Source organism: Lygodium microphyllum, chromosome 25 (assembly GCF_053477565.2).
Source record: "Lygodium microphyllum isolate KBCC chromosome 25, Lygodium_microphyllum_v1.1.10, whole genome shotgun sequence".
Taxonomy (NCBI): Eukaryota; Viridiplantae; Streptophyta; class Polypodiopsida; order Schizaeales; family Lygodiaceae; genus Lygodium; species Lygodium microphyllum.
Window position 1 is genome coordinate 64,467,787 of NC_141159.1, and position 25,862 is coordinate 64,493,648.

The 25,862-nt window shown below is 40.5% G+C and overlaps 1 protein-coding gene across 1 annotated transcript; it reads right to left on the bottom strand.

The window, feature by feature from the left end:
• Positions 1-1,126: 1,126 nt before the first annotated feature.
• On the bottom strand, positions 1,127-16,035 carry TPR7 (Tetratricopeptide repeat (TPR)-like superfamily protein). The gene is made up of 11 exons (XM_087666996.1): positions 15,737-16,035; positions 3,954-4,184; positions 3,787-3,843; positions 3,547-3,675; positions 3,365-3,442; positions 3,178-3,248; positions 2,964-3,037; positions 2,660-2,849; positions 1,917-2,304; positions 1,652-1,795; positions 1,127-1,533 (listed from the first exon to the last, which is right to left on the bottom strand). The coding sequence occupies exons 1-11, from the start codon at positions 15,830-15,832 to the stop codon at positions 1,387-1,389; spliced, it is 1,605 nt and encodes a 534-aa protein (XP_087523122.1). The 5' UTR covers positions 15,833-16,035; the 3' UTR covers positions 1,127-1,386.
• Between the last annotated feature and the right edge of the window lie 9,827 nt (positions 16,036-25,862).

The window sequence follows — 25,862 nt, forward strand, 5'->3', positions numbered from 1 at the left end:
CTTCTACAGATGATCATGATATCCCCCCTATGCCCCTTGTGGTAGAACTGAGGAAACGGAGAAGCATTTGTTTTGGGAATGTCTTCATGTCTCCCCAATCTGGAGAACGGTCAAGGGATGGCTGAAGAATGCTAATTTGACTGATAATTCCAGTATGGCAGTTGCCATTTTTGCTGATCACTCGGCTTTGGATTGTAGCAATTGGAAGCTTGTCAATCGAATATCAGCAATGACCATTAGCTTTATATGGCATAGGAGAAACAGTTTCATCTTTTCTAATAGCAATACCTCCAAACCAGATGGTCTAGTAGGGCAGTTAAGGTTTGAGTGCTTAGCTGTGCTTAGGACATTAAGAACCAAGCACTAGATTTTCAAGTTGGTTCATAGGAAACTGAGTGATATGGCCTAGGGTCTTGCTGCATCAGTTAGATGCTGTAACTACTTACATCTTTCATTAATATAATGTGCATTACAAAAAAAAACAGGGCTATGCTCCACCTAGGACTACTTTTTAACAACTGAGTATGAGCTTTTCCCCAAGAGTGCACAGATGGGGAACTGCTCAGAACACTAGCACATAGTTATCATGTCTCAATGAAACCTATAGCCACATCCTTGAGCCTATCACATTGCAGAACAAGGCAGGGATGTATACCAAGGTGATAAGTGCCAACATGCCTGAACTGGCTTTCTGGTTCTGTGATTACCTGCCTTGCAACATAGAGCCTGCCTTACAGTGCCATGACAAAAGATACAGTAGATAAGCTTTGACTGGCATCTCTTGGAGGAAACAAAATTTTTCATCTATATATGTGGGAGAAGCCAGGATTTTTACCACTTTTAGTTAAAACTACTCAATTTTAACGACTGTAGTCCAACAAGATTCTGGCGCTCCAAGGCTTCCACCCTGTGCATTCTGTCAAATTGCACATCAGCCCCTGCATGTGATAAAATAGTGAGAGAGTGTCCATAACAATAAGTGCACCATCTCTGCTAGTACCAGAACACATGGCAAGTGGACCTTTAGACATGGAAGGACCATACAATGTTGGATAGAGACATAATGATGTTAGGAGAGGCCCTCGATCTGATGTTCCAGTTTTATTGCACCAAAGATGACTGTGTGTACAGAAAAAGTAACAACTTTCTGTCAAAACTGAGTCAGTCCCATTGAAGATGAATCTGAGTCATGATTTTCAACTGATTACACAATGTCCGAACACGATCTGAGGGCCTTTACAAAGGAGGAGTTTATAAGCTCATTGAGTCCTTCAAGACAATTAGGGCTGAAGATTCCCATTTTTGAGGAGCTACACCAAAGCCCTTGCAAGCAATAGTAAACAACCCATTCAACCAGGTATAGTAAAAGAAGACTTCTGCAATGCATCAGCTGCCAATAAACCCAAGCCAGTGTAGTACGATAGCAATGAGCAGGATCACTAAAGCTAAGATCAAGCCTGGCCTTCCCAGAAGGAAATTTTTTACCTTCTTTGCATAACTCACTGTCACTTGGACCCTGTCTGCCCATTTCATCTGCAAATTGAAGTGACATTCATATTATAAGACTGGTGCTGCATAGGAAACATTCTGCAAGCAGTCGTACAGCTATATGAATGCAAGGAAAATTCAGATGAGTTGTATTTGAACTCACTAATTTCTCGATGTCATCTGGGCTGAGGTTTGACATTGCTGTCTGAGCGTTTTGTGCCTCTTCTGGAGACATCTTGAAGCCAAATTGCTCACTCATACTTGCCATAGTTTCTGGCGTCATATTTTGTATCATTGCAGCCATCATCTGTGAATATTCCGGAACAACAAGAACACACTAAATCAGCATTAATGACCTACCACATTGGACTGATTGTTACATAGATTTGATTCAAAAGAGCTTTTAATGAGATCTGCATCAACTATACCTGCTTCATTGCTGGATCTTTCATTCGCTGCTTCATTTGGTCTTGCATCTCTTGACCAAAATTGGGCATGCTAGGCAAACCAAAACCTTGTGAGCCTGAACCTTGAGCAGGCACCATGCCAGGTTCCTCCCTTTGAGAACTTGGACTTGCAGACAATGTATTAAGTCTTGAAGTCTCTCTTGTACTTGCCTGAACGGTGGGTGCAGATCCTTGAGACCTGCCCTGTGGTTGGAAAGTTGCCATCATATCAACCATTTTTTGCATGTCCTCTGGTGACATGCGCTTTACCATGTCAGATGCAAGTCTAGCCATATCGGGATTCATCTGGCCACCACTCATTGATGCTATCTGTTCTGGATTTAGAGAGCTCATTATTGTGTACATGTTTCTGCATATTCATTAACAAGAGTTTAGTTCTTTGGCATGCTGGAGACTAAATCAACATCATCTTAAATTCATTGAGAAGTACATTTCAAGCACATGGATCCAAACATACATAGGGCCAATATAAAGACATGCGCATTGCGCAATACAATTGCACACTTATCCAGTCAACAAAGGGCACTACTTATAATCTTCAAAGCTACTTATTAATAAAGTTGGCTGACCAGCAGCCAGCTACCTACTCCAGAAGCATCTTACCTACTCATTAATAAAGTTGAGCAACTACCTACACTGAAAGCATCTTACCTAAACATTTCAGGATTCCCCCTCAGGAAATATCTAATTTGGAAGCATCTTACCTCACCATTTCAGGATTCTCCTTCAGGCAACTAATAGCCTCCTGAGGGACACCTGGTGGACCTGATGTTGCCTGTGCCTGGTCCATGAAAGCAGACTGCTGTGGTGTCTGATGATGGCGTTGCCCAACATGGTCATCTGCAGCAGTCAACCTTTCTGGCTCCTTATCACTGATCTCTTCTATGATGGGCCCTGTATAAACAAAGTGCATGATGAGTAGTTAACAAACAATGATAGAACATGTATGCCACTTATGTACTACTTGTCACCAGAATAGAAAACAGACTAAAGTATCTATACACACACCATTTCTTGCCCTTGTAGAAGACTCTTCTTCATCACTTTCTTCAGGTTCAAGTTCAACTTCACCTCTCAAATGCCTGCTAAGCATCAAATTTTGTGATATAACAGACAAAAAACAGTGATTTACAAATCCTTGTAAGGTCATATGTTCAACTACACTGCCTATTGAATGATCTCCCTCTTTTAAGGTATATGAACAAAGAAAAAGTGACACTACCCCAAGACTTCTTTTACTGTTTCGTCATCTGGTGCAACTTCTGAAGCTATGGTCAAATCTTTGAAAGCTAACTGTTTAAAGAAGCAAGAACAAGCTTTGGTCAGACATTGGTATCTAACTGTTTAAAGGAGAACAAGCCCATGAATGTCATGGTTAATTACGATAGCACAATTTCAGGTATACTCACTCTAAGTTTTCCTAGTTCCTTGTAAGCTTGACCCCGACGATACAGGGCCTTCAAATTATTTGGATCAGAAGCCAAAACCTGAACGTAAAAGTAGATCATCCTTCAACAAATTGTGAAGACCAAAAAAGGAACTCAGTTCTACAACTAGGGGGAAAGGAGCACCAGAGTTAGGAGTTACTCACCTCAGTGCCTTCTGCTACTGTATTATCATATTGTTGTGTCTTTAAGTAGCAAGACATCAAATTTAACGAGCATGCCAGCCGCAAACTAACTGCCTCTGCTGTTCGCATACCTGACAAATTCTCTTTTGCCTGTAACAGAAGATTGAATATATTAGCAGAACAATTTGATTGCTATCAGGCATCTCAACCCATTTAGGATGCTATCCGTTCACTGCTTTTGAAAGAGAGCAATGAACTCACTCTCTGATACTTTTCTGCTGCCTCTTTGTATTTCCCATCACCATGCAGGCGGTTTCCCTGTCAACAAGCACACAGAAATGACCATAAACAGGCCAAGCTAATTCAGCTGAAACTAACTTGCAACCTCCAGGAATAATTAAGGAAGTACAAAAGTGTTGAAAACAAACCTGATTCTTCAAAGTTAGGGCACCTTGATACTCATAATTTTGTTGTGCTTCTGCTTGCATCCTCATTGCTGCAATTTCTTCGGGAGACGCATTTGCCATTCGAGAGCTCATTTCGGCCATATCTTCAGGACGCAGACGCTTCATCTGTTCAGCAGCAAATTTAATATCTTCTGACCTAAGATTCTTCATACCCTCTGTGGCCATGCGTATAAGATCCGGATTGTTCATCATCTACCAAAAACACAAAACATTTGAGTTTTTTATTCAAAAATGCAATGAAAAGTGAGCCATGACAGCCTCAATAATTTAGGCTACAAAGAACAGATACAAATGTCTTTGAAGCTGTCATTCAAATAGCTACATGCCTACTTGATAAGTATGCTCATACAAACTCTGCAAGTGTGAACCTTTTGGAGTTTAAATAGCTCGTGTCCCAGCCTGTGACGTACCTACTCTGCAATATTACTAGGTTCCAAATTGACTGTTCCTCCTACCTGTCCACTAGCCATATTCTTTAACCATCCCATTGCGGAGGTCCCCTCATGTGGAAACTGACTAGGGGCAACATCCAGCTTGCTGTCAAACCACCCCGTAGTGGACTTGAAAGTCACACCAACTTTAGGATTTGAACAACCAGACTTTATTGTTGGCCCAAGCATGGAGCAATTGTGCAATTAATTAAATGAAACATGAATGAGAATGAAAGAATTAATCAATGCACAATGATACTCCATGACAAATGATAATGAGTGAGAAAGAGTACAACACTCAAGGCGATCACACTGAATAATGCCACACTTATATGCTAATGAGGCACAAAGTGTCTATTTATAATAAAAATGGAACCCTAATGGCTTAACCGTTATGGGAAACCCTAAAATAAACCCTAACCCTAATGTCACTTAGTGTCTAGGATACTAGGGGTAACAATTGCACTTAATGACAATTTAAATATCTAGGGAGCCTAGATCATGGATCAAAGGGGCATCAAAGCATAGCCCACAAGATGGCCTACAAAACACCACCCCCCGCCCCTCCGCCATGAAATGGGCAAACTGATGTAGAAAAATGACAAAATCCTATAAAATAAAAAGACATATAAAGTCATCATTGCACAAGTTCATTGAAGTGGATTTAGCAACCTATGACAGTACAGAGTATGACAAATCATGGAACAAATGGAATCAAGTTCAAGGCTTGCAAAAAAGCCTGGAAGTCAAGTAAGAATCTTCATGAAAAGATTTGCCATGTTGTCTTCACTGGATATGTAAAACAACTCTATTTCTCCAGCTAAAATCCTCTCACGAACATAGCAGTAATAAACTTCTATATGCTTTGTGCAAGTATGAAACATTGGGTTCTGCACAATGGCCAAAGCTCTCTAGAGCCATAAATGTGTATCATGAAAGGATTCCTTTGTTAATAAGGCATTGTCAATAGGATTTTCAACAAGTTGCTAATCAAAAGTATCAAGACGATAGAGACCTTTAGTAAGAGTGCGTGTCAAGACAATGGAAGAAGAAACTTAATCATCATATAACACATATCAAGGGCCATAAAAAATGACGCGAAACCTTGAAGTTGCAATGGTTGAAATGAAAATAAGATTCTTCTTGATGACAAGCACATAGAGAATATCATGCAAAGTCAAGAGTGCCCAAAACGAAGTCAACCAAGGTTCTCTCCATATGTAGTACGAATTGATCCATACAATACAGTTGGTACGTATTCATACAATTTAGTACTAAAATTTAGGCACATTTTGGCCGCTCTCCTTCAAGCTTACTGAAACCAACCTTCCTTCCATGGATGGGTAGTAATTCCCTGATTACATTTTAGTTATAGCAGCAACATTTATTACAAAACTAAGAAATGCAAATTAACGCACAATCTTGGACAATGGACACCTTGTTGGCCGTATGCTATGGTTGCTACACGTATTAGCAAATACATGGCATATTGTGGCAAAAAGCATTGGGAAGCATTGAAGGGTATCATGAGATACCTTAAGAAGAAGTCATCTGTTGTTGGGTTTACGGATCCAGACTATGATGGCCATCCTGACTGTAGGAAGTCTACTTTAGGATATGTGTTCATGTTCACAAGAGGAGGACTCTCTTCAATATCTAGGCTGCAAAAGTGTGTCGCATTGTCTACTACAGAGGCAGAATATGTGGCTGCCATGGAGGCATGCAAATAGGCTTTATGGCTTTCACGTCTGGTGAGAGAGCTTAGTATTAAAGAGGTTCCTATCCTCCACTGTGACAGTCAGAGTGCTATCATGCTAGCACGGAATCCTGCCTTTTACGCAAAGACAAAGCACATACAAGTGACGTATCACTTTATCACGGATGTACTTGACAGCGAAGGCATTGAGCTTGTCAAGGTATAGACAGATGATAACCCTGCAGACCTTCTCACGAAGGGTCTTCCAACCGAGCGGTTTGCTCACTACCGCCAAATGATGAGGGTTGGATGGTATATGTGTCTTTCAACTTTATACATACATAGACTTAGCTGATTCTTTCCTCTGCCTTTAGGCACATTGCCTTTAGGTGGGAGGTTGTTCGGAATAAAAGCTCATTGTGCCTTTTACAGTGTTCGAGTGTGAACACGCCCTTACACTCTTGTACTTTATATAAATTATCAAACCCTAAAAAGTGGTACACTCATCTTTGTACTGAACATCAAGTGTGCCATGCTTACTCTCCTCTCTACTGCTCTCTACTCTCTGTGTGATATCCAACGCGTTCACTCTCAACTCACTCAGTCCAAATCCGACAGGTTTCATCAAGGAGCTCAATGGCAATGACTAGTGGCAAATGATTGCAAGCGATGGCGAGGGCAATGAAGGAAAGCGGCTATGATACCACTGTTGGCCCAAGCATGGATAAATTTGCAACTAATTTAACGAAAAATGATTGAGAATGAAAGAATTAATCAATGCGCAATGATACTCAATCATAAATGAGTAAATTAACGAGTGAGAGAGTGCAATGCTCAAGGGGATCACACAGAATAATGCCATACTTATGTGCTAACGAGGCACAAAGTGTCTATTTATTATAAAAATGAAACCCTATGTCATGAGGACATGTATTTTTGAAACCTCACTTAACATGTGGATTAATTTTTAATCACATGGTTGAGTAAATGTTGCACACGTAAGGTGTAACTAGAGTTTTAGTAAATTTACGAGCTCAAGTTCCGAGAAAATCACGGGATGTAAAAGGCAAAAGTTGTTACAAGTTATGTTGCACAAGTACCTAGTAGTATCTAGTGCCACTTGTCGGCTTAGGTCATTCATTTGGCCATAAGTGTCAGTTGGTGACACTAGAGAAGTGGCGTTTAATGGTACCTTACACCAATCTGATGGTCAAAGATGACGCAGAGATACTCGAGAATGGAAGTTGCCTAGTCAATTTAATTATTGGCTAGCCATATTATTTTTCAAAGCACATAATAACTATTAGATTAATTTTCGGTATTTAACGACTAAAATTAATATTTAATTATGGATAATGCTAGAAAAACCATTTGGAAAGGTTGTCACTTTGTCAAAAATACCTATGCAAGACTGGAAAACGTCTTTAGAGGTTAGAGAGAGGCATTTAAGTATATTCGACTTGCAAGAAGAGGGGAGGAGATCATATTGGTCTAATTTGCAGCATTGGAGGACCTTCTGAGACAGCCAAGGACAAGAGAAGGCAAATCAACAGCAAGTGATAGCATCTACAAGCTGTTGAGACAAGCAACTGTAGTAAATGACTTATTTTCTTCAGTTCTTTGCATCTACAATCTATTGAGACAGGCAACAGCAGTAAATGACAGATTTTCTTCAGTTCTTCGCGAAGAAAGTCTGAATTTTCTCTCTCCTCAATTCTCTCTCATCTCCCCATCTTTCTATCGCCTTCCTTCGAAGATTACAGCATTCAAATCACCAGAGTCTAAGAAATTTCAAATTTTTCTACTGCAACCCTAATCTGCAGTGCAAAAGTTAGGATTTAGTAGCAACCTTGAGAAGCATGCCTTACAGCAACTTGAACATGCAATTCAGCAGCCAAATAATAAGGTCATTGACATTCCTTTGGATGTAGATCCATTGCTTGATAACACAAACCATTGGGTAAGAAGGTCTACACGTATTAGAAGACCTATACAGAGGTTTGATCCCTATTTGGACTACATTTTACTCACAGATGAGGGTGAGCCTCTCACATATAAAGAGGCATTATCATGTGAGTTAAAGAAAAAGTGAGAGCTAGATATGCAAGAAGAAATAAAATCTTTGTATCAGAATGATAATTGGAATCTGGTTCCATTGCCCAAAGATAGGAAAGCTATTCCTAACAAATGGGTCTATAAAATCAAGTGTGTGGATGGCAAACCCAAATACAAAGCCAAGCTTGTGGCTAAGGGCTATACACAAAAAGAGGGGATTGACTTTCAGAAAGTCTTTTCACCTGTTATCAACATAACCACTCTTCGGGTTTTGTTTGCTATTGTAGCATCTATGGATCTTGAACTTGATCAAATGGATGTTAGAACTGCATTCTTGCATGGTGATTTAGAAGAAAAGATGTACATGAAACAACCAAAAGACTTTGTTATGCCAAGGAAGGAGCACTTGGTGTGTAGGCTTAAGAGAAGCTTGTATGGCATGAAACAAGCTCCTAGACAATGGTATAAAAAGTTTGATGCCTTCATGCTCTCACATGGGTTTAAAAGAAGCAATGCAGATCATTGCTTATATATAAAGATGGCTGACGATGGAAGCCTTATAATACTTGTGCTTTATGTGGATAATATGCTTATTGCTGGTAAGCATAAAAGCCAAGTTAATGCATTGAAAAGACAGCTGAATTCAGCCTTTTTCATGAAGGACTTGGGTGCAGCTGAACACATTTTAGGCATGCGTGGGACAAGAGATAGAGAGCAAAAGCTCTTATTTATCTCACAAGAAAAGTACATCAACAAAGTACTTGATCGTTTTTCTATGGCAGATGCTAAGCCACTTGGTGTTCCTTTACCACCATACCTTAAGCTTAGCAAAGCAAATTGCCCAAAAGATGATAAGGCAGTCAGTTCTATGAAAGGTATTATTTATGCTTCAGCTTGTGGGTCATTCATGTATACTATGGTTGCCACTAGACCTAATATTGCTCATGCAGTGAAAGGTGAGAGCAAAGTACATTGGGAGGCAGTGAAATGCATCTTTCGATACCTTAAGGACACACAAAGAAAATGTATTTGCTATGGAAAGGGTACGTTAGATCTGCAAGGATATTGTGATGCAGACATGGCAGGTGACTTGGATACTTGCAAGTCTACTAGTGAGTACATATTTACTTTGACTGGTGGGGCCATTTCTTGGTGCTCTAGACCGCAAAAGATAGTAGCTTTCTACCATAGAGGCTGAATATATTTCAGCCACTGAAGCTTCGAAAGAAGCTGTTTGGCTTGATCATTTGATCAACGGTTTTGGGCACCCCACCAAATCACCTGTACTTGGATGTGATAGCCAGAGTGTTATATACCTAGCTAAGAATGCCATGTTTCATACACGTACCAAACATATAGATGTGCGGTATCACTTCATCAGACAAGTTCTAGATGATGGTCTAGTCACATTGACTAAGATCAAAACACAGGATAACCCTACAGATGTTCTCACCAAAAAGTCTTCCAAAGGCTCAACATGAGCATTGCATTTAACTAGTGGGAGTTGGTTCTCAAGGTTCGCTTAGGACTTTCACTAGGAGGTTGTTGGGTGTAAAGGCCCTTTCGCTACTCCCATGTATATATTTATTTACACATGAGAACGCACCCTTGCGTGTAAGTGTACCGTATCCTAAGTATAAATACATTCTTTTATTCTTTGTGTGTACCACACTGGTACACACCCATCTCTCAACTCTCCTCTCTCTCTGCACTTCATTGTTGAATACACCTCGATTGATGTGCACACTACCTGAGTTCTTCCTCTCACGATCCTTCAAAGGGCCATAGTTATCACTGAAAGTCCTACTTCTCCGTATGCAGAACACAGAGGTATTGATGCTACGCTCAAGGCAGTGGAGCATTTCTTTTATTTGCCAACTTTGAGGCATGATGTAGAACAATTTGTTAAGACATGCATCATATGTCAGAAGGTAAAGTATTATAGGCATGCCGGGTTGTTGCAAAACTTGTCTATTCCAGATAAGCCTTGGCAGAGCATTGCAATGGACTTTATTTTTTAGCTTCCTAAGACACCTACAAGGAATAATGGGATATGAACTATCATTTGCAAATTCAGCAAACAAGCCCATTTTATTCCGATGAGGAAGAAAATAAAGGCTCACCATATGGCACGATTGTTTTTTCAGCACATCTTTAAGTCTCATGGTTTGCTAGAGTTGATCATTAGTGATTGAGACCCTCGGATGACCAGTTTATTTTGGAAGGAGTTGTTTGAGAATATGGGTACCACACTGAAATTCTCATCATCCTTCCATCTGCAAACAAATGGTCAGTCTGAGGAAGCAAATTCCACAATGTTAGATCTTTTGAGGTGCTATGTTTCAAACCGCAAGACACAGTGGGAGCAATATTTGCCCTTGGTTATGTATGCTTACAACTACACAGTGCATCGTTCCACGGGCAAAGCTCCATTTGAGGTGGATGAGGGTGGCAAGAAGATACCACCTATTGTGCAAACTAAGGATAAGATCTTGCTGATCGTTAGGTTGAAAACTTGGATATAGCCTATGCAAAGATAAAATATGCACTTTAGAGATCGCAAGAAAAGCAAAAGAGATCAGCTAATCATCATAGACATGCTTTGCAGTTTGTAGAGGCTGATTATGTATTGCAGTGTTTTGAAAAGGCAAGGCTGAAATAGATAAAAGAAAGAGAAAGATTATATATGAAGTTGAGTATGAGATACTATGGGCCCTTCCAAGTATTGGAGAAGATCAGTGGTGTAGCATATCGACTGAAATTACCTCCACATTGGCGGATACACAATGCCTTTCATGTTAGTTTGTTGAGACCTTTTCATAATGATGTGCTAGACAATATGTCTATTGAAATTTAGCCTGAGGTTAAGGAGTTGGATGAGATTTTGGTACCCGAGCAGATTTTGGCACGTAAGGAAAGAAAGGTCAAAGGTAAAGTTTCCAAGAGATACTTGGTGAAATTTCAAAACTATTCACCAATGGATGCCAAAAGAATGGAAAAGGATGACTTGGCAAACCATCCTCAATTGTTGCAGCTTCAGCTAGATGCCTTTTAATTGGAGCCAACTTTAGTTCAAGCTCTGTCACATTCAACAGAGCAAGGATCTAGAGTATTGTTTGATGCTAAAGGGGGAGGTAGCACTTCCACTCCCCCAGTTATGGATGGCTCTCGTATGTAGTGGATCTCAAATGTATTCAGTAAGATGATTAGATTGTAAAGCCTCCTTTGTTGATGTAGGCTCTCTATCCTGCATAACACAAAACATCAAACAGTAATTAGAGCAAACAAGCTCCATAGAATGTGCCTAGTGTCTCCGTGACCACCACAATCCATCTGGCGGTTCCCACTCCTCAGGGACCCCCTCGATCCCTGAATCTCGAAGTGTGTCACGGGCCCAACGAGGAGGGAGGCCGGATCTCTCCTCGTCACTCTCCAGCTAACTAAAGACTCCGGTACATCTACCAACGAAATCTCCACAGGGTTGGCCGGTGGAAGAGAAGACTCCGAATCTAAAGAAAAATCTCCATCAAGAGGCTTTGGCTCCAAAGAAACTATCTCGAGAGCCCAACTCTCCCCTAGATCTCCAAGTACACGATGTTCCTCACCCCCCTCTATGGCCGAAACTTCCACAAACCGTACATCTCGGCTTGTGTAGACATCTCGCTTCACAGGATCATACAAGCGATAACCGTGGGACTCGGAGCTGTAGCCAACAAATACTTGTCGTCAGGAAGCCACCTCAAATTTGTCACGTACGTCTTCGAGATGTGCACATAGGCATCACACCCAAAGATCCTGAAATAAGAGACATCAGGCTTAGTCCCAAAGTAAGCCTCAAAAGGTGTCATCCTATCAACGGCTAAAGTGGGGGATCGATTGAGGATATAGACTGCCATAGCCACTCCCTCGGCCCACAGAAACTGAGGTGTCTGTCGGTGCTCCATCATGGTGCGTGCCATCTCGATCACACTTCAGTTCTTCCGCTCCCAAATGCCATTCTCTTAAGGAGTCTTGGTATTAGCAAACTCCTAGTGAATGCCTCTATGTGCACAAAAGCGAGCAAACTCATTAGAAACAAATTCACTACCCTTGTCTGATCGCAAGGTCTTCAATCTCCAGACTGATCGGTTCTCCTCGAAGAGAAGTCAATCCTTGAAGTGAGAGAAGGCCTCTGACTTTAGCGCCAAGAAATAGGCCCATGTCATCCTGTTGTGATCATCTACAATCAACATGAAGTACGAGCTCCCCTTCAAGGAATCATTCCTCATCGGGCACAAAGATCCATAAATACAAGCTCCATAGGTGAAGTAAACCGCCTCAAAGCTTCGTTGGGAATCCCATCCCTATGTTACTTCCCAAAAATACAGAAGACGCATGGTTGTTGGCTCACCACTATGTCCAGCAAACCTCGAACAAGCGATCCTCACAACGCCTTCCAAAGATACTCATAGTTCAGATGGCCAAACCGAGCATGCCATAGCTCAAACTGTGTCTGAGAGCTAAGAAGAAGAGAGGTAAGAGCGGAAGAAGACTTCAATTAGTAGATGCCATTCTCCTCATATCTTGAAGAGAGAACCTTCCTCGATCCACGATCAAGAACGCGAATAGCATCAACATCAAACTCCACCCGAGACCAAGAGAACAAATCTTGTACCAAAAGCAAATGATACCCTAAACCTAGCACATGCAAGACCTCGGAAGTGTGGGTACCACCACGTCCATCTAGAATCAGCTGCATCTCACCCCGTGCAGTAGTAGACACAAAAGAGTTGTCCCCTATGAGAATCTGCCCACGCGAAGGTCACAAGTGGGCAACACCAACTGTCAAAGGAGTCATGTGCCATGAGGCACCACTGTCCATAATCCACTCTCGAGCCTGGGGAGCTGTCATCGCAGCATCAGAAGTCATCAATGTATAGTCCTCAATGACCGCTAAGTGTAGAAAAGCAACTAATGAGGGTGCAGCAACCGCTCCAGAATCCTTCATGTCCTTCTTCTTGGTGTCATTCTTGTTCTTGTCGGGGCAATCCTTCTTCCAATGGCTGGTCTTACCATAAATATGGCATATCGGTTCTTTCTCTTTGTCCTTCTTGGATTTGTTATCCTCCTCCTCCTTTTAGTCCTTTCCCTTCTTCTGAGAGGCTTGACCAATCAATGCCTCCGATTTGGAAGCATTCTGTCCCTTCAATTGTTCCTCTTCGTCCAAGACCATAGGAACTAACTCCTCCCATCGAAGAGTTGACTCCCGCCCTGAAACAATAAGAGCGGAATAAAAGGTACCAAATCGTGGCGGCAACTGGGACAATAAGGTGATCGCCATTTCTTCGGAGGAAATGGGCTTCCCCGCATTTTAAACCTACATCTGAAGCTGTCGAAGCTTGTTGATGTGTTTCCGAAGCGAAGAAGACTTATTCACGGACACAGTCCGCATCTGCATCTCCAAAGAAACCCTCTTCATAAGGGTCATATGGTTGTACATCTGGTCAAGCTCGAGCCATATCTCCCGAGCCATCGTCAAGTGCTCTATATGGGCTATCACGGCTGTTATACAAGACAAAAAAAGAAAAGAACGAATCCTGGCATTTAGCTCATCCCAATGAGACTAGGCCTTGGTCAACTCCGAGCGAGCATTGGAAGAGAGTTTGGGCTCATCTCTCACCGAGGGCCGGTTGATCTCCTCCATCACAAGCTCCACCAAATCATAAGACTCTAATATGGCCAACATCATCACACGCCAGATGCGGTAATTGTCGCCATTGAACTTTTGATTTGATGGAAGAGCCGGTAAGATAGGCACCTTCCGGTCCATGATCGCCTGGAACTCCACGTCAGTCTCTGTAGACATCTTCACCTACAATGCCTACACATACGCAAAAGAAACCCCCTCTGACTATGAAAACGCAACCTACTAGGGCTCTTGTCTCCGCATCTCTTGTCTCCGCTCTATATGGGCTATCACGGCTATTATACAAGACAAAAAAAGAAAAGAACGAATCCTAGCATTTAGCTCATCCCAATGAGACTAGGCCTTGGTCAACTCTGCACGAGCACTGGAAGAGAGTTTGGGCTCATCTCTCACGGAGGGCCGGTTGATCTCCTCCATCACAAGCTCCGCCAAATCATAAGACTCTAATATGGCCAACATCATCACACGCCAGATGCGGTAATTGTTGCCATTGAACTTTTGATTTGATGGAAGAGCAGGTAAGACAGTCCATGATCGCCTGGAACTCCACGTCAGTCTCTGTAGACATCTTCACCTGCAATGCCTGCACATACGCAAAAGAAACCCCCTCTGACAAATGTTGAGCGGTTAGGGGCAGCTGTAAGCACAGCAAATCTAAGTGTTGGAACAGGTCACCAGGCAACAAATGGTCTGCAACAATTGAATAGTGTCCAAGGCCAGTGGGGCAGCAGCTGTAAACTGAATATGCAGCAATATAATGGCTGGAAATCAGGTCACCCAGTTCTATAGGGACTGTGCACAACAAGGTAGCACTCCAACAAGACTCCAAGAACTCATGATGTCCTCCAAAAGGGGTATCAGCAACTGTGGGCAATCAGAGAACTGAATGATGGCCGGCTCGAATAAAGGGATCAAGGATGCACAAACACAAGACTTCAAGATTAGGGATCCATTTGTCCTATTGTCAAAAATAAGCCACTTATGTTTTGTAATTTAGCATTAATTTCTTTTTGGGGCTATTTTAAGGAGACTAAATTAGCGGTGGATGCACCTTAATTAGGTCACAATGCAAACCCTTACATTAATGGCTCAACAAGCCCTCTCTATGTCAAATGTGGGTGCAACGATGGAAGCATAGAAGACTGCTATAATAGATTGCACAACACAAGAGAAACGAGAAACAAAAGAACATTCCATAGAAGAGAAGAACTCAGAAGAATGCTCGGGAAATGGAATGGATAATATTAAAGAGTGGAATGCAGCTGGACAAAAGGCAGCCAGCAGGACTAGACAGATTGGAAGCAGCAGTCAGAGCAACATCACGTGGACAGTTGATTGACAAGGCACCAGCTGATTTGTGAAGCCTGTAAAAAGGGGCCCTTCCCACAGCTGCAGCAATGAGTAGTAAGACCTGTATACTCCGTAAGTGTTCTTGCAGCAAGTTATTCAGCAGCCATATTGGGCATCATTTCCAATTGTAAGAGGATTCTAAGTTGGTAAGAACTCTTGGAATAATGATTGCAATTTCACAAGATTTGTAGCCCTGGATACTATTTTAATTTCCATTAGGACGACTTTCCGATCAAATCCAGTCTCCAAAATCTGGAATAAGCATCTAAAATATACACACAGGTTCTAAAACACCCCCCAACACTGTCTAATCTGTTCGAAGCCAAGAGCAAATTCACAGTTTGGGCACTAGAATCGATGCAGACTCTTCGATTAAGATGGTAAAAATCCAAAAGAGGTCTTCAAATAAAAGCGTGATATTTCAGATACCGTGACCCGACCATGGGAAAATTCATACAAAGAATATCGATCAAGCTGATCTGACTAGGGTTTCCCACGATTAAGAGAGCAGGAATCCACATTCTACCTGTTGTTGCATTCTCATGAGTTCGTCAGGAGGGATTTTGCTCATCTGCTCCTGCGCCAATCGCATCATTTCGGGATCCATCATGCCCCCGAGCATTCTCTCTTGGCCCTTGCAGTATCGTCTGTGCCCTGTTTTGCTTCGTCTTCCTGCGTGTGTGCGAGAGAGATCAGAGCGCGCGTCGATGCTGATGAGTATTAGGTCGAGAAAACACGCGAGGACCACAAGGGACTGCGTGACGCGCTTTTAACTATAAAGCAGTCGATTCGCGTGCTAACGCAGTTCCACCTTTCTCAGTCTCTCTCTCCAAGCTTATCTATCCCATACATACATTGTACGTTGTACATACATCATCGTCGTTTTCCCGATTCCACATGTACATCACATTACTAGCCTCATTTTTACTGTGATTTTACACGCAAGGAATGCTACATAACTTCTCGACATAGCAATCTCATACGTTTGCAAACAGTATGTTCTTACAAGTGATGCGAAGTTGTCATGATGTATTGCTTATTTTAGTTTGTGTTCGGCGATACGATAGACCACAACTATGTATCAAGCAAGTATATAGACTCTCTCTCTTGTACCCATTGCACATGAAGCTGATTATGCCTCCACTTGCATCCAACTTGTGAAACTCTTGTACAAGTTCTCATATACCCTAACTATGATACCAAGTCATGGAGCTACGTGAAGTAGAGAGAATGTACAAACATGAGAGAGAGAGAGAGAGAGAGAGAGAACACATTGCCTATGTGGTGCCTCAATAGCTCTCTTGTGAGCAGCACCTTGCTACCTTTTTTTGACCCTTTTCTTCACTCAACACATAAAGAATGAGTATGTACGTGTATAGTTAGGATTAGTGTGTGAGATAGATAGCCAACACATATGCAAATAATAATATCAATCACATTAAATATGGAGAGAGAGAAAGGGATATATATATATAAAATTCGAGATGACTCGTCAACAAATAGATATTATGGTTCTTGGTACCAATTTACAATCTAAGATCAATAATAACTTTAGGCTCGGTTTCATGTCTATTTTCTTATTACTTGCTTTGTACACCTTTGTTCAGAATCCAAGAATAGATTAGCACATTCACACTTGTATGGATTAATAAGACCTTAGGCTCAAAGGATCATTGAAGTTATTAAGCAATTATTCATGTAAGTCAGACATTCAATCACATTAGTGTGCTAAAGGAGGTGGAGTGAATATAAGGGTGGAAGGTGGAAAGACAAATGTAGATGTGTGCTGCATCAATCAACATCTCTCTTATTATAATGGTGTTTTATCATGTTGATTAAGTTTTCCACATGGTATCAAAGCTTCTCTTCACTCTAGCTTCCTCTCAATTCAAACCCTACTAGCCATATTTTAAGCATTCAGCATACCTATTAGGCATCTATACCCAATGTACATGAAGTTGCATATGCCCACTTACATGCAACTCTTGAAACTCTTTTACAACTGCTCATATGCCCTAACTTTGCCACCACTCGACGAAGGCACACAAAGTATGGAGAATGCACAAATATGGAGAGAGAAGGAGTGAGGAGAGAGAGAGAGAGAGAGAGAGAGAGCGAATTGCTTATGTGGTGCCTCAATAGCTCTCTTCTAATCAACACCTTATTGCCTTTCCTTCACCCTTTTCTTCACTTAACACATAAAAAATGAGTATGTATAAGTTAAGTTAGGGTGAATGGGTAGTGAACACATACGCAAATAATAAAATCAAGCACATCAAATATGAAGAGGGACACACAACATGGAGAACTCCAATAGTCACAATGTGTGACTAGCTTTCCCTTTATTCAAATATTATTGAAAGAATAAAGAATGAATTAATAGTGATGGGTGCTTGCCACTTTCAATATATAAGTGTGCAAGTATACAAGTACTATTAGTATAACTAATACATAGGCGGCTAGGCACATACACCTTTACCCCCAATGACCTCCCACTTAAAGCCCTAGTGAGGAGAGAACAATAAAAAAAGTGACAAAGTAAAATGTACATAAGTACAAAAGGACAAGGAAAAATGTCATCTCATCCAATGCTCATCAACTTCCTAAGGAAGGCAAAACACTGTGCATAGAGAATTTTAGTGAGTAGATCTTTAGGATTTTGGTCGATCGAGAGCTTGACAAGCTCAATGGACTTGTCCTCAACAATCTCTCGAATAAAGTGGTAACACACCTCAATGTGCTTTGTCTTTGCATGGAAGATCGAATTCTTGGCCAACTGAATAGCACTCATAGAATCTGAATATAGTGTAGGGACCACATCAGCAATGCCAAGGTTTTTCACTAGACGGCCTAAACTAAAGAACCTCCTTGCAAGCTTCAATGGCCATAACATACTTTGCTTGTGTATAGTAGATAGGGTCGTGCATTTTCACACCCTAAACATCCAATAAATAACACATCTAGCAAAGGTGAAAACATAGCTAGAGATGGGCTTCCTGTTGCCTACATGTCTCGTATAATCAGAGTCAGTGTACCCCATGACTCCTATATCTTGGCCACCATAACATATGCATATAGCTGTTGTGCCCTTTAAGTACCTCATGATAACCTTGACAGCATCCCAATGCCGTCTACCAAGTGTAGCCATATAGTGTGCCACAATGCTCACCATGAATTCTATGTCAAGACAAGTGGCTATCATGGCATACATCAAATTGCCCACCACGGATGCATAAGGGATCTTGGCCATCTTAGCCTTTTGCTCATCAAACTGCATACAATCAGCCTAACTAACCTTCACATGAGAAGGTAAAGGACAACAATAAACTTAACATCCTACAAATGAAACTGCTCAAGGACCTTTTTCATATACTCCTTTTGCGACAAGTAGAGGAGCCCCGTAGACCAATCATGCGTAATGTGCATCCCAAGAATATGTGGTGCATGTCCCATGTCCTTCATCTCAAAGCTCTTCTTGAGCTGACGTTTCGACGTATCCAACTCATCATGAGCACTCCCAACAATCAGTATATCATCCATAGAGAGAGGATCAAAATCATAAGGCTAGCATCACGAGCCTTCTTTGTGTATAAACATGGATCCATATGATTGCGAGAATATTCATTTGAATGCATACAGGCATCAAACTTGTGATACCATTCCCTAGGTACCTGCTTAAGGCCATAAAGACTCTTTCGTAATCTGCATACTAGGTGTTTCCTATAGGTTTTGTGTAAGGCCCTTAAATTGCTCTAAGTAGATCTCATTATGAAAATCCCCAAGAAGAAAAGCCGTCTTGACATCCATTTGATAAAGATCCAAGTCAAGCTATGCAACCAAAGCTAGTACCAAGAGTAGGGTAGTCATCTTCACAACAGGAGAAAAGACTTTATCAAAGTCCATACCATGTTCCTACTTGAAGCCCTTAGCAATCAAATTGGCCTTGTATCCCATGTTGGGGCATCCAGGGGTACTTTTTCAACTTGTACACCCACTTGCATGGCAAAGCATGCTTGCCACTAGGCAAAGGAACTAAATCACAAGTATGATTTTTCTACAGTGAGTCATACTCCGACTACATGGCCCTCTCCCAAGAGTGACTATCACCTCTGTGTATGGCCTCATCATAAGTAAGCGACTCACCAGCATCATAACATAATCCATAGAGGGCTCAAACCATACAGGCTGTCGTCTATCTCTAGTAGACCATCTTAAAGCTGGCTATGGGGCCTATACATCCTATGGAGCATTACGGACCTGGGCCACTAGGACATCAGCTGTTATGGCATGCTATCTAACTGGCTATATAGTAGTAGGAGGCTCCTCCTAAAATATCACCCTACATACCTCAATGACATGATCAAGTTACTTATGCATTTTCTCCTCATGGAAAACAACATCATGGCTATGGATAACCTTCCACGCTACGAATCCCATAGGCGATAGGCCATCTCACCTACATCCCCATAACCAAGAAAGATGCATTTCCTAGACTTAGGATCCAACTTATTGCACTTGTTCTTGGGAACATGGTAGAAAGCCTCACAATCAAAGACACACAAATGAGCATATGAGGGAGGTTTTCTAGACCATACTTCCTCTGCAACTTGATAGTCAAAAGCAGTACTCATGGGGACCGATTTATCAAATGTACGACAGTAGTAACTAGCTTAGCCCAAAAATGTTGTGGTAAGCATACCTAGCTAGGTATATTGTAAACTTGCTCTTGAATTGTCCTATTCATACACTCAGCCATACCATTTTGGGGTGGGGTGTACAGGGCGATCAACTAACACTTAATACCTCTCTCATCACAAAATTAGTCAAAGGCTTTAGAGGCATACTCACCTCTATTATCTAAACTTAGGCGTTTCAGCCTATACCCAGACCGGTTCTCAACCAAAGCAAGCCAATGCTAAAATGTAGCCAAGACTTCTAATTTCTGCTTAGTAGGATATGCCAAGACCTTATGCATATAGTCATCAATGAACGTAATAGATTACTTCATGCCACTTAATGCCTTGCAAGGAATGGGACCAAATACATTCAAATGAACAAGAGCCAAAGGCTCACCCATGTATGTCGTACTAGACTTTTTATGCATATTGTGTATCTACTTGCCATATAAACAATGATCATAAGACTCAAAATATTTATAGTCAAGGGACGGAAGATACTGCAAACAGGTAAGCATTTTCATTCCTTTCAAGGACATGTGCCCAAGGCAATGACGCCATAGAGTTACATGTGGAACTACATACATTGCCAAAACATGGTCAACTGACCCAGATATAAGTAAGGGATAGAGAGTATTGGACTTAGCACCACGTGCAATGACAAGATTTACACGAGTAATCTTCATGAGGAATCACCAAAAGAAACTACATAACCTACATCATCCAAAGTGCCAGCACAGATAAGGCCTCTTCGTAAGAGCTGGTACATGATGTACATCATGAAGAGTAAATTTGTAACCTCAACTAAGCATCTTGACATCACCAATACCAACTATTGCCAATGCCAAGTCATTACCCCAAACGAATAGATCATGTCATACTACGATAGGAGTGAAACCACTCTCTATGAAAGTCACATGAAAGGAAGCCCATGAATCTATCGGTCAACATTGAGTATACCCTAATAAAGCATCAATCAGCTATGAAGTATCAAGAGAAAAAGTTTCAAGTATGAAATCATCATAAGAATCAATCTACACATCATTAATCTCTTCAATCTTAATGCCTAACTTGCTAAGAACAATTTAGGGATTATCAATTTTGTCATGTACTTTACCCTTGCCATTTTCCTTGTCCTTGTCTTCGCATATTTTATGGCACTGTGATTGAATATGTTTTGCTTTCCAACAATAATGACAAGTCAATGAGGACTAATGGCCACAGGACTTATTACGAGATTGTCCATGTGACTAAGAGCGAGACTATTGAGAGTCTCTCCCATAGCGGGCATTATTGCTCCTACCATTTTTGCCTCTAACTCTCAAAGCATGAGAGGCATAGGAAGCATCAACGTTCTTTTTGTTAACCTCTTAAGTGTACCCTCAACATCTTGCAACTGTACCCCATCAGTAGGCATGTTGGCACACATAGTAGTACGAAATGTATCCCATGATTCAGGTAGTGTAAATAAGAGAAACAAAGGGAGTAGAGTACTCTTGAATTCAATCCCTTGCAAAGACAAATGACTGATAATGGAATGAAACTCATTTAAGTGAGCCGACATAGAAGTGCCATCCTTTATGCGAAGATCCATGAGTTTCTTCAGTCAATACATCTAAGAAGCGGGGCTCTGTTGATCATAAACATTGCAAATCTTTTCCCATAAGTCCCACATGGATTGCCCATTAGAGATAACATTATAGAACACCTACTTAGAGAGGGACAATATGATGGTGGACTTACATAGTTCATCTAATTTATCCCAATCCTCTACATCAATAGGTCTGGGCTTAACACCCTTATGTTTCAAAGGCCTAACCTACATTTTTTGCACTAAAACTTGCAAGATGTGGGCCTTCCAATAAATGGACTTGGTACCATCCATCTTGTCAATATTAAAGATAGCACTATTACTCAAGCGACCAACCATAATGAAGACAAACAAGTGCACAAACAGTCAAATTAGGCTGCTATAATTACTGCAAAAGCTCTAAAACCACTACTAGATCAAGCTAAAAACAAGGGATACTGACCAAGTAATGAATTATCCACAAACTTAATGCAAATAATGTCAAATGGAGGCGACTGCTTGCATAAACAATGCAGTAAACTGTAATTATAGCATGTTGAAAATGAAGTATAACTGTAAGAAATCAATGCCAAAGATGGGCAATCACTGATATAAGACAAACTACAACTACCATGGAATAGCTCCAACTAGCATTGAGTGAATATGCAACTGGTAGTAAGAATTGTCAAAGAATTAGTGTGTCAGACTGAGATACATCCCATAAGTATAACCATCATGCATAGAGTGGGTCTTACAAGTAATAGAAGGGACTAGTTAAAGCCACAATAGACTGAGCAATGTCATGGAAGCTCAATACATAACCAACCAAGATGCATACATGATTGGCAACATTGTGACTAAGAGAGGTACCAACCCAAAAGGAATGTCAGATCAGCCCACTAAGCATCAATTGCGTACATAAAGCATGACAAGAGCATGTACACAAGTCCCACGGTTTCATTGGAAGACCCTCAAGCTCATCAATGCAACCAAATGCTTAATGTAATATCCAAGTCAATGAAGTAGCTCCCACTAAACAAAATTTAGATGTGGAATGAGCAAGTAAAGCTCAGAAACATCATGTACATAGCATCAAACATCTAAGATCCAAGTGTATACATCTAGAGCATCCAGGCTAATGTAGTCGATAAAGCATCAATTGTAACATCCCAATAGGTAATTGACAACCAATGTCAATGTCCAAAGCTCCAGAATAACTCAAAATGCAAGTTGCAAGTGAAGCCCAAATGTCCCTTATACATAGCCAAGACATATAGCATCCATATCAGACATTTAACATCCAAGCCGATAGCCTGAGTATCATCCAAGGATAATAAGCATAAATTGTCTCAAGTGGAGGCCTACTGTGGCAAATGAAAGACAATGTCAATCAAAATGAGCTTCAATCATTTCTCAAATGCATTATGGAACCATGACAAATCATGTCACATCGTCCATAAGCATTGATACATCTCCTGAATAGTTGGTAAGCACATGGGAGCAATATGCATATGCTTTCACTACCAAAATAAGCTTCATCCCTATTATAAACAACAGCAAATATCTATCCAAACCAAGCAAATGAAATGCTCCAATCAGCCCAAAATGATCTCCAATGCATTGACATAACATCCATGAGTGATCCGATACCAATGGCCATCGGTAGAAGCATCACATAAGCATGTAAAGGCACTATAGAACTCAAGAGAGATTGTCCCAAAATTGTGAATAGCAATGTCAGTGAATGTAGAGCTCAAGATCGATGTTGCTTAATGCCAAATACAAGTGCCAAGAGGTGTTGCCAATGATCACCAAGGTTGCCAAGAATGCGAGGAACCTTTTAAAGGATGTTAGAGGAGTAGTTAAACTAATTTGGGAAGATTAGGCACAAATCATGCAGCCTATCCTAGGGTATTGCAGGGTGTGCTAAGGCAAATGGGATGAAAGGCAACCTCCAAGGGTTGTGAAGGAAAGCCTAGAAGAGGCCCAATGTAGCCGGAAGACACATAGTATCAAAAGCATACCTTTGAATAAGAAGACATGGTTGCCAATGAAGAAACCTTCAAATGCAAGCTATGAGGCAATTCTAGACCAAGCTTGAGCTCACAGATAAGAAAGCTCTAATACCATTTGAAGGGAGGCGAGCCTTGAAGTGGAAGCTTGGAGCGAAAGTAAGAGCTATGGTGGAAGGAGCAAGAGTAAGAGAGAGAGAGACACACAATGTGGGAACTCCAACAATCACAACATGTGACCAACCTTCCCTTTATTCAAATATCAGTGAAAGAATAAAGAATGACGTGAAGTGATGGGCACCTACCACCTGTAGTGTACAGGTGTGCAAGTATGCGGGTAATGTTAATGTAACCAATACATGGGCAGCTAGGCATAGGTGCCTTTACCCCCAATAATACACATAGTCATTTCCAAGATGGATAGATCCACACTTGTTGGTGTCGTATAAGTAGAACCACTCCCTATGAGAAGTTCCATAAAAAGAAGCACTAAAATCAAGTATTGAATCTTAGTTCAAGTGTTGATATGATGCTTGATATGATGCAACCAACACACCCGTAAGAATATAAGAAGTAGACAAAACTTTCTTGAGTTATAAATACCTAACTATTTCTACTTTGGTCCACATATTTCTTGTGTATCTCTTCAGTTAGTAAACTATCTAGAACATCATTGAACTTTAGCTCACTGTTTGGAGCTAAATTATTAATGGATGTCCTAAAGGCATTCCATGATGTAGGCAAGGAACATAATAGAGAGATTGCCTTAACCTCATCTTTAAACTTTGATATTGGTGCCTACATTTGGCTGAATATTATGTTGAACTCATTGAGGTGGGAGGCAATACTTATACTTTCCTTCATCTGCAACTCAAATAGTTGCTTCATTGAGTACACTTTATTTGAGGCAGTTGCCTTCTCATATACATTGCATAACTTTTTCCGTAAATCATGCACAATGCTTTCATTCACAATAGTAAAATAAATTGATTTTGCTAAGTGCAATCTAATAGTGGACTTAACAATGCATTCAACTCCTAATCATCTTTACACATACCTATAGGTTTTGCATCTATGCCACTTATTAGTTGCAATCACTTCTTTTGTATTAGGACATCATGGATTTGCTCATTCCACAATCCAAAGTTTGTACCATCAAATCTCCTAATGTTATAGAGTTCCCTATCCATAGCATATGATGAAGTCAACTCCATAAACATTAACTAATTGTTGAGTAGAAGCAATGATAGATTTATAAAATTGCATCAAAAGCACTAGTAGAGTTTCTATAGCACAATTTCTTAGTGTAACTAGAACTAAGATTAAGCTAAATGAACTACAGATGAGCCACTAAGCATGTAATATTGTCCAGAAGCCATGAAAATTATTGCATAGAATCAATACAATCTATTATTGCATCAACAACTCTTCACAACATAATAGCATCTAGCTATTCAAAAGTACATCAGAAACCAATTTCATTAATATCACTGCAGCATTGTTTGCAAAAAAGTACCCATTCCCAACCACATATCATGGACCATATCTCATGGTTGATAGTATCTACAGGTTATCAATTGCAACAATGTATACATTTAAAGAATTTATGCTCAAATAAACAATCATTATATACAATGACAAGGACCAATAACAATCTTCAAAATTGTGAAATTTGAAATATGCAACTTATGTAAAATAGTTTGCAAATCTGATGTAGCATCAATATAGTGGACGTTGTAACTTGTGACATGATTCACATGTTTCGAATAGTGTTTGTAGAATTGCATAAAAGTACGAAATGATTTGTGGAACAATTGAAAGTTAAAAATGGAGGCCAAAATAGTATCAAATTAAAAAACAGAGTAGGCAAGCCCTTATAGGTTTGCTACAATTCTAAGCTATTCTACATTTACACTTTTACCTATTTTTGGAAGGCTTGAGTACTTGGCAATGGGCATGCTCATGAATTTAGAGAGTTTGTCACTACATAGTTTTAACAATATACTTAATCCAACATAACAATATACTCTATACCTATTTGTACTACTTCAATCCTGAGCTATTCTACATTTACACTTTTGCTAAGTTTGTTTATTTTAATTATGACGAATTCATAAAGATAATGTGAAAGGTGTTTACCTTTAAGAGAGTGTTTCACTCAAAAGATAGTGCATTGGAAAATAACACTAAACTAGCATTGTTTTCTTTCGAATGTGTGATAGTTTTTTAATAATTATTACAAAAGTGAGCATGTTTAGTGTGTGCCAGCAAAGCTTTTTAAGTACATACTTGTCAATTGCATATAAGAAGAATAAGGAGATAAGGAGGGCACACACAAGGAGGGGGTAAAGAGTGTGGAAGTAGAGAAGGAATGAGAGATACCCTCAACACCTA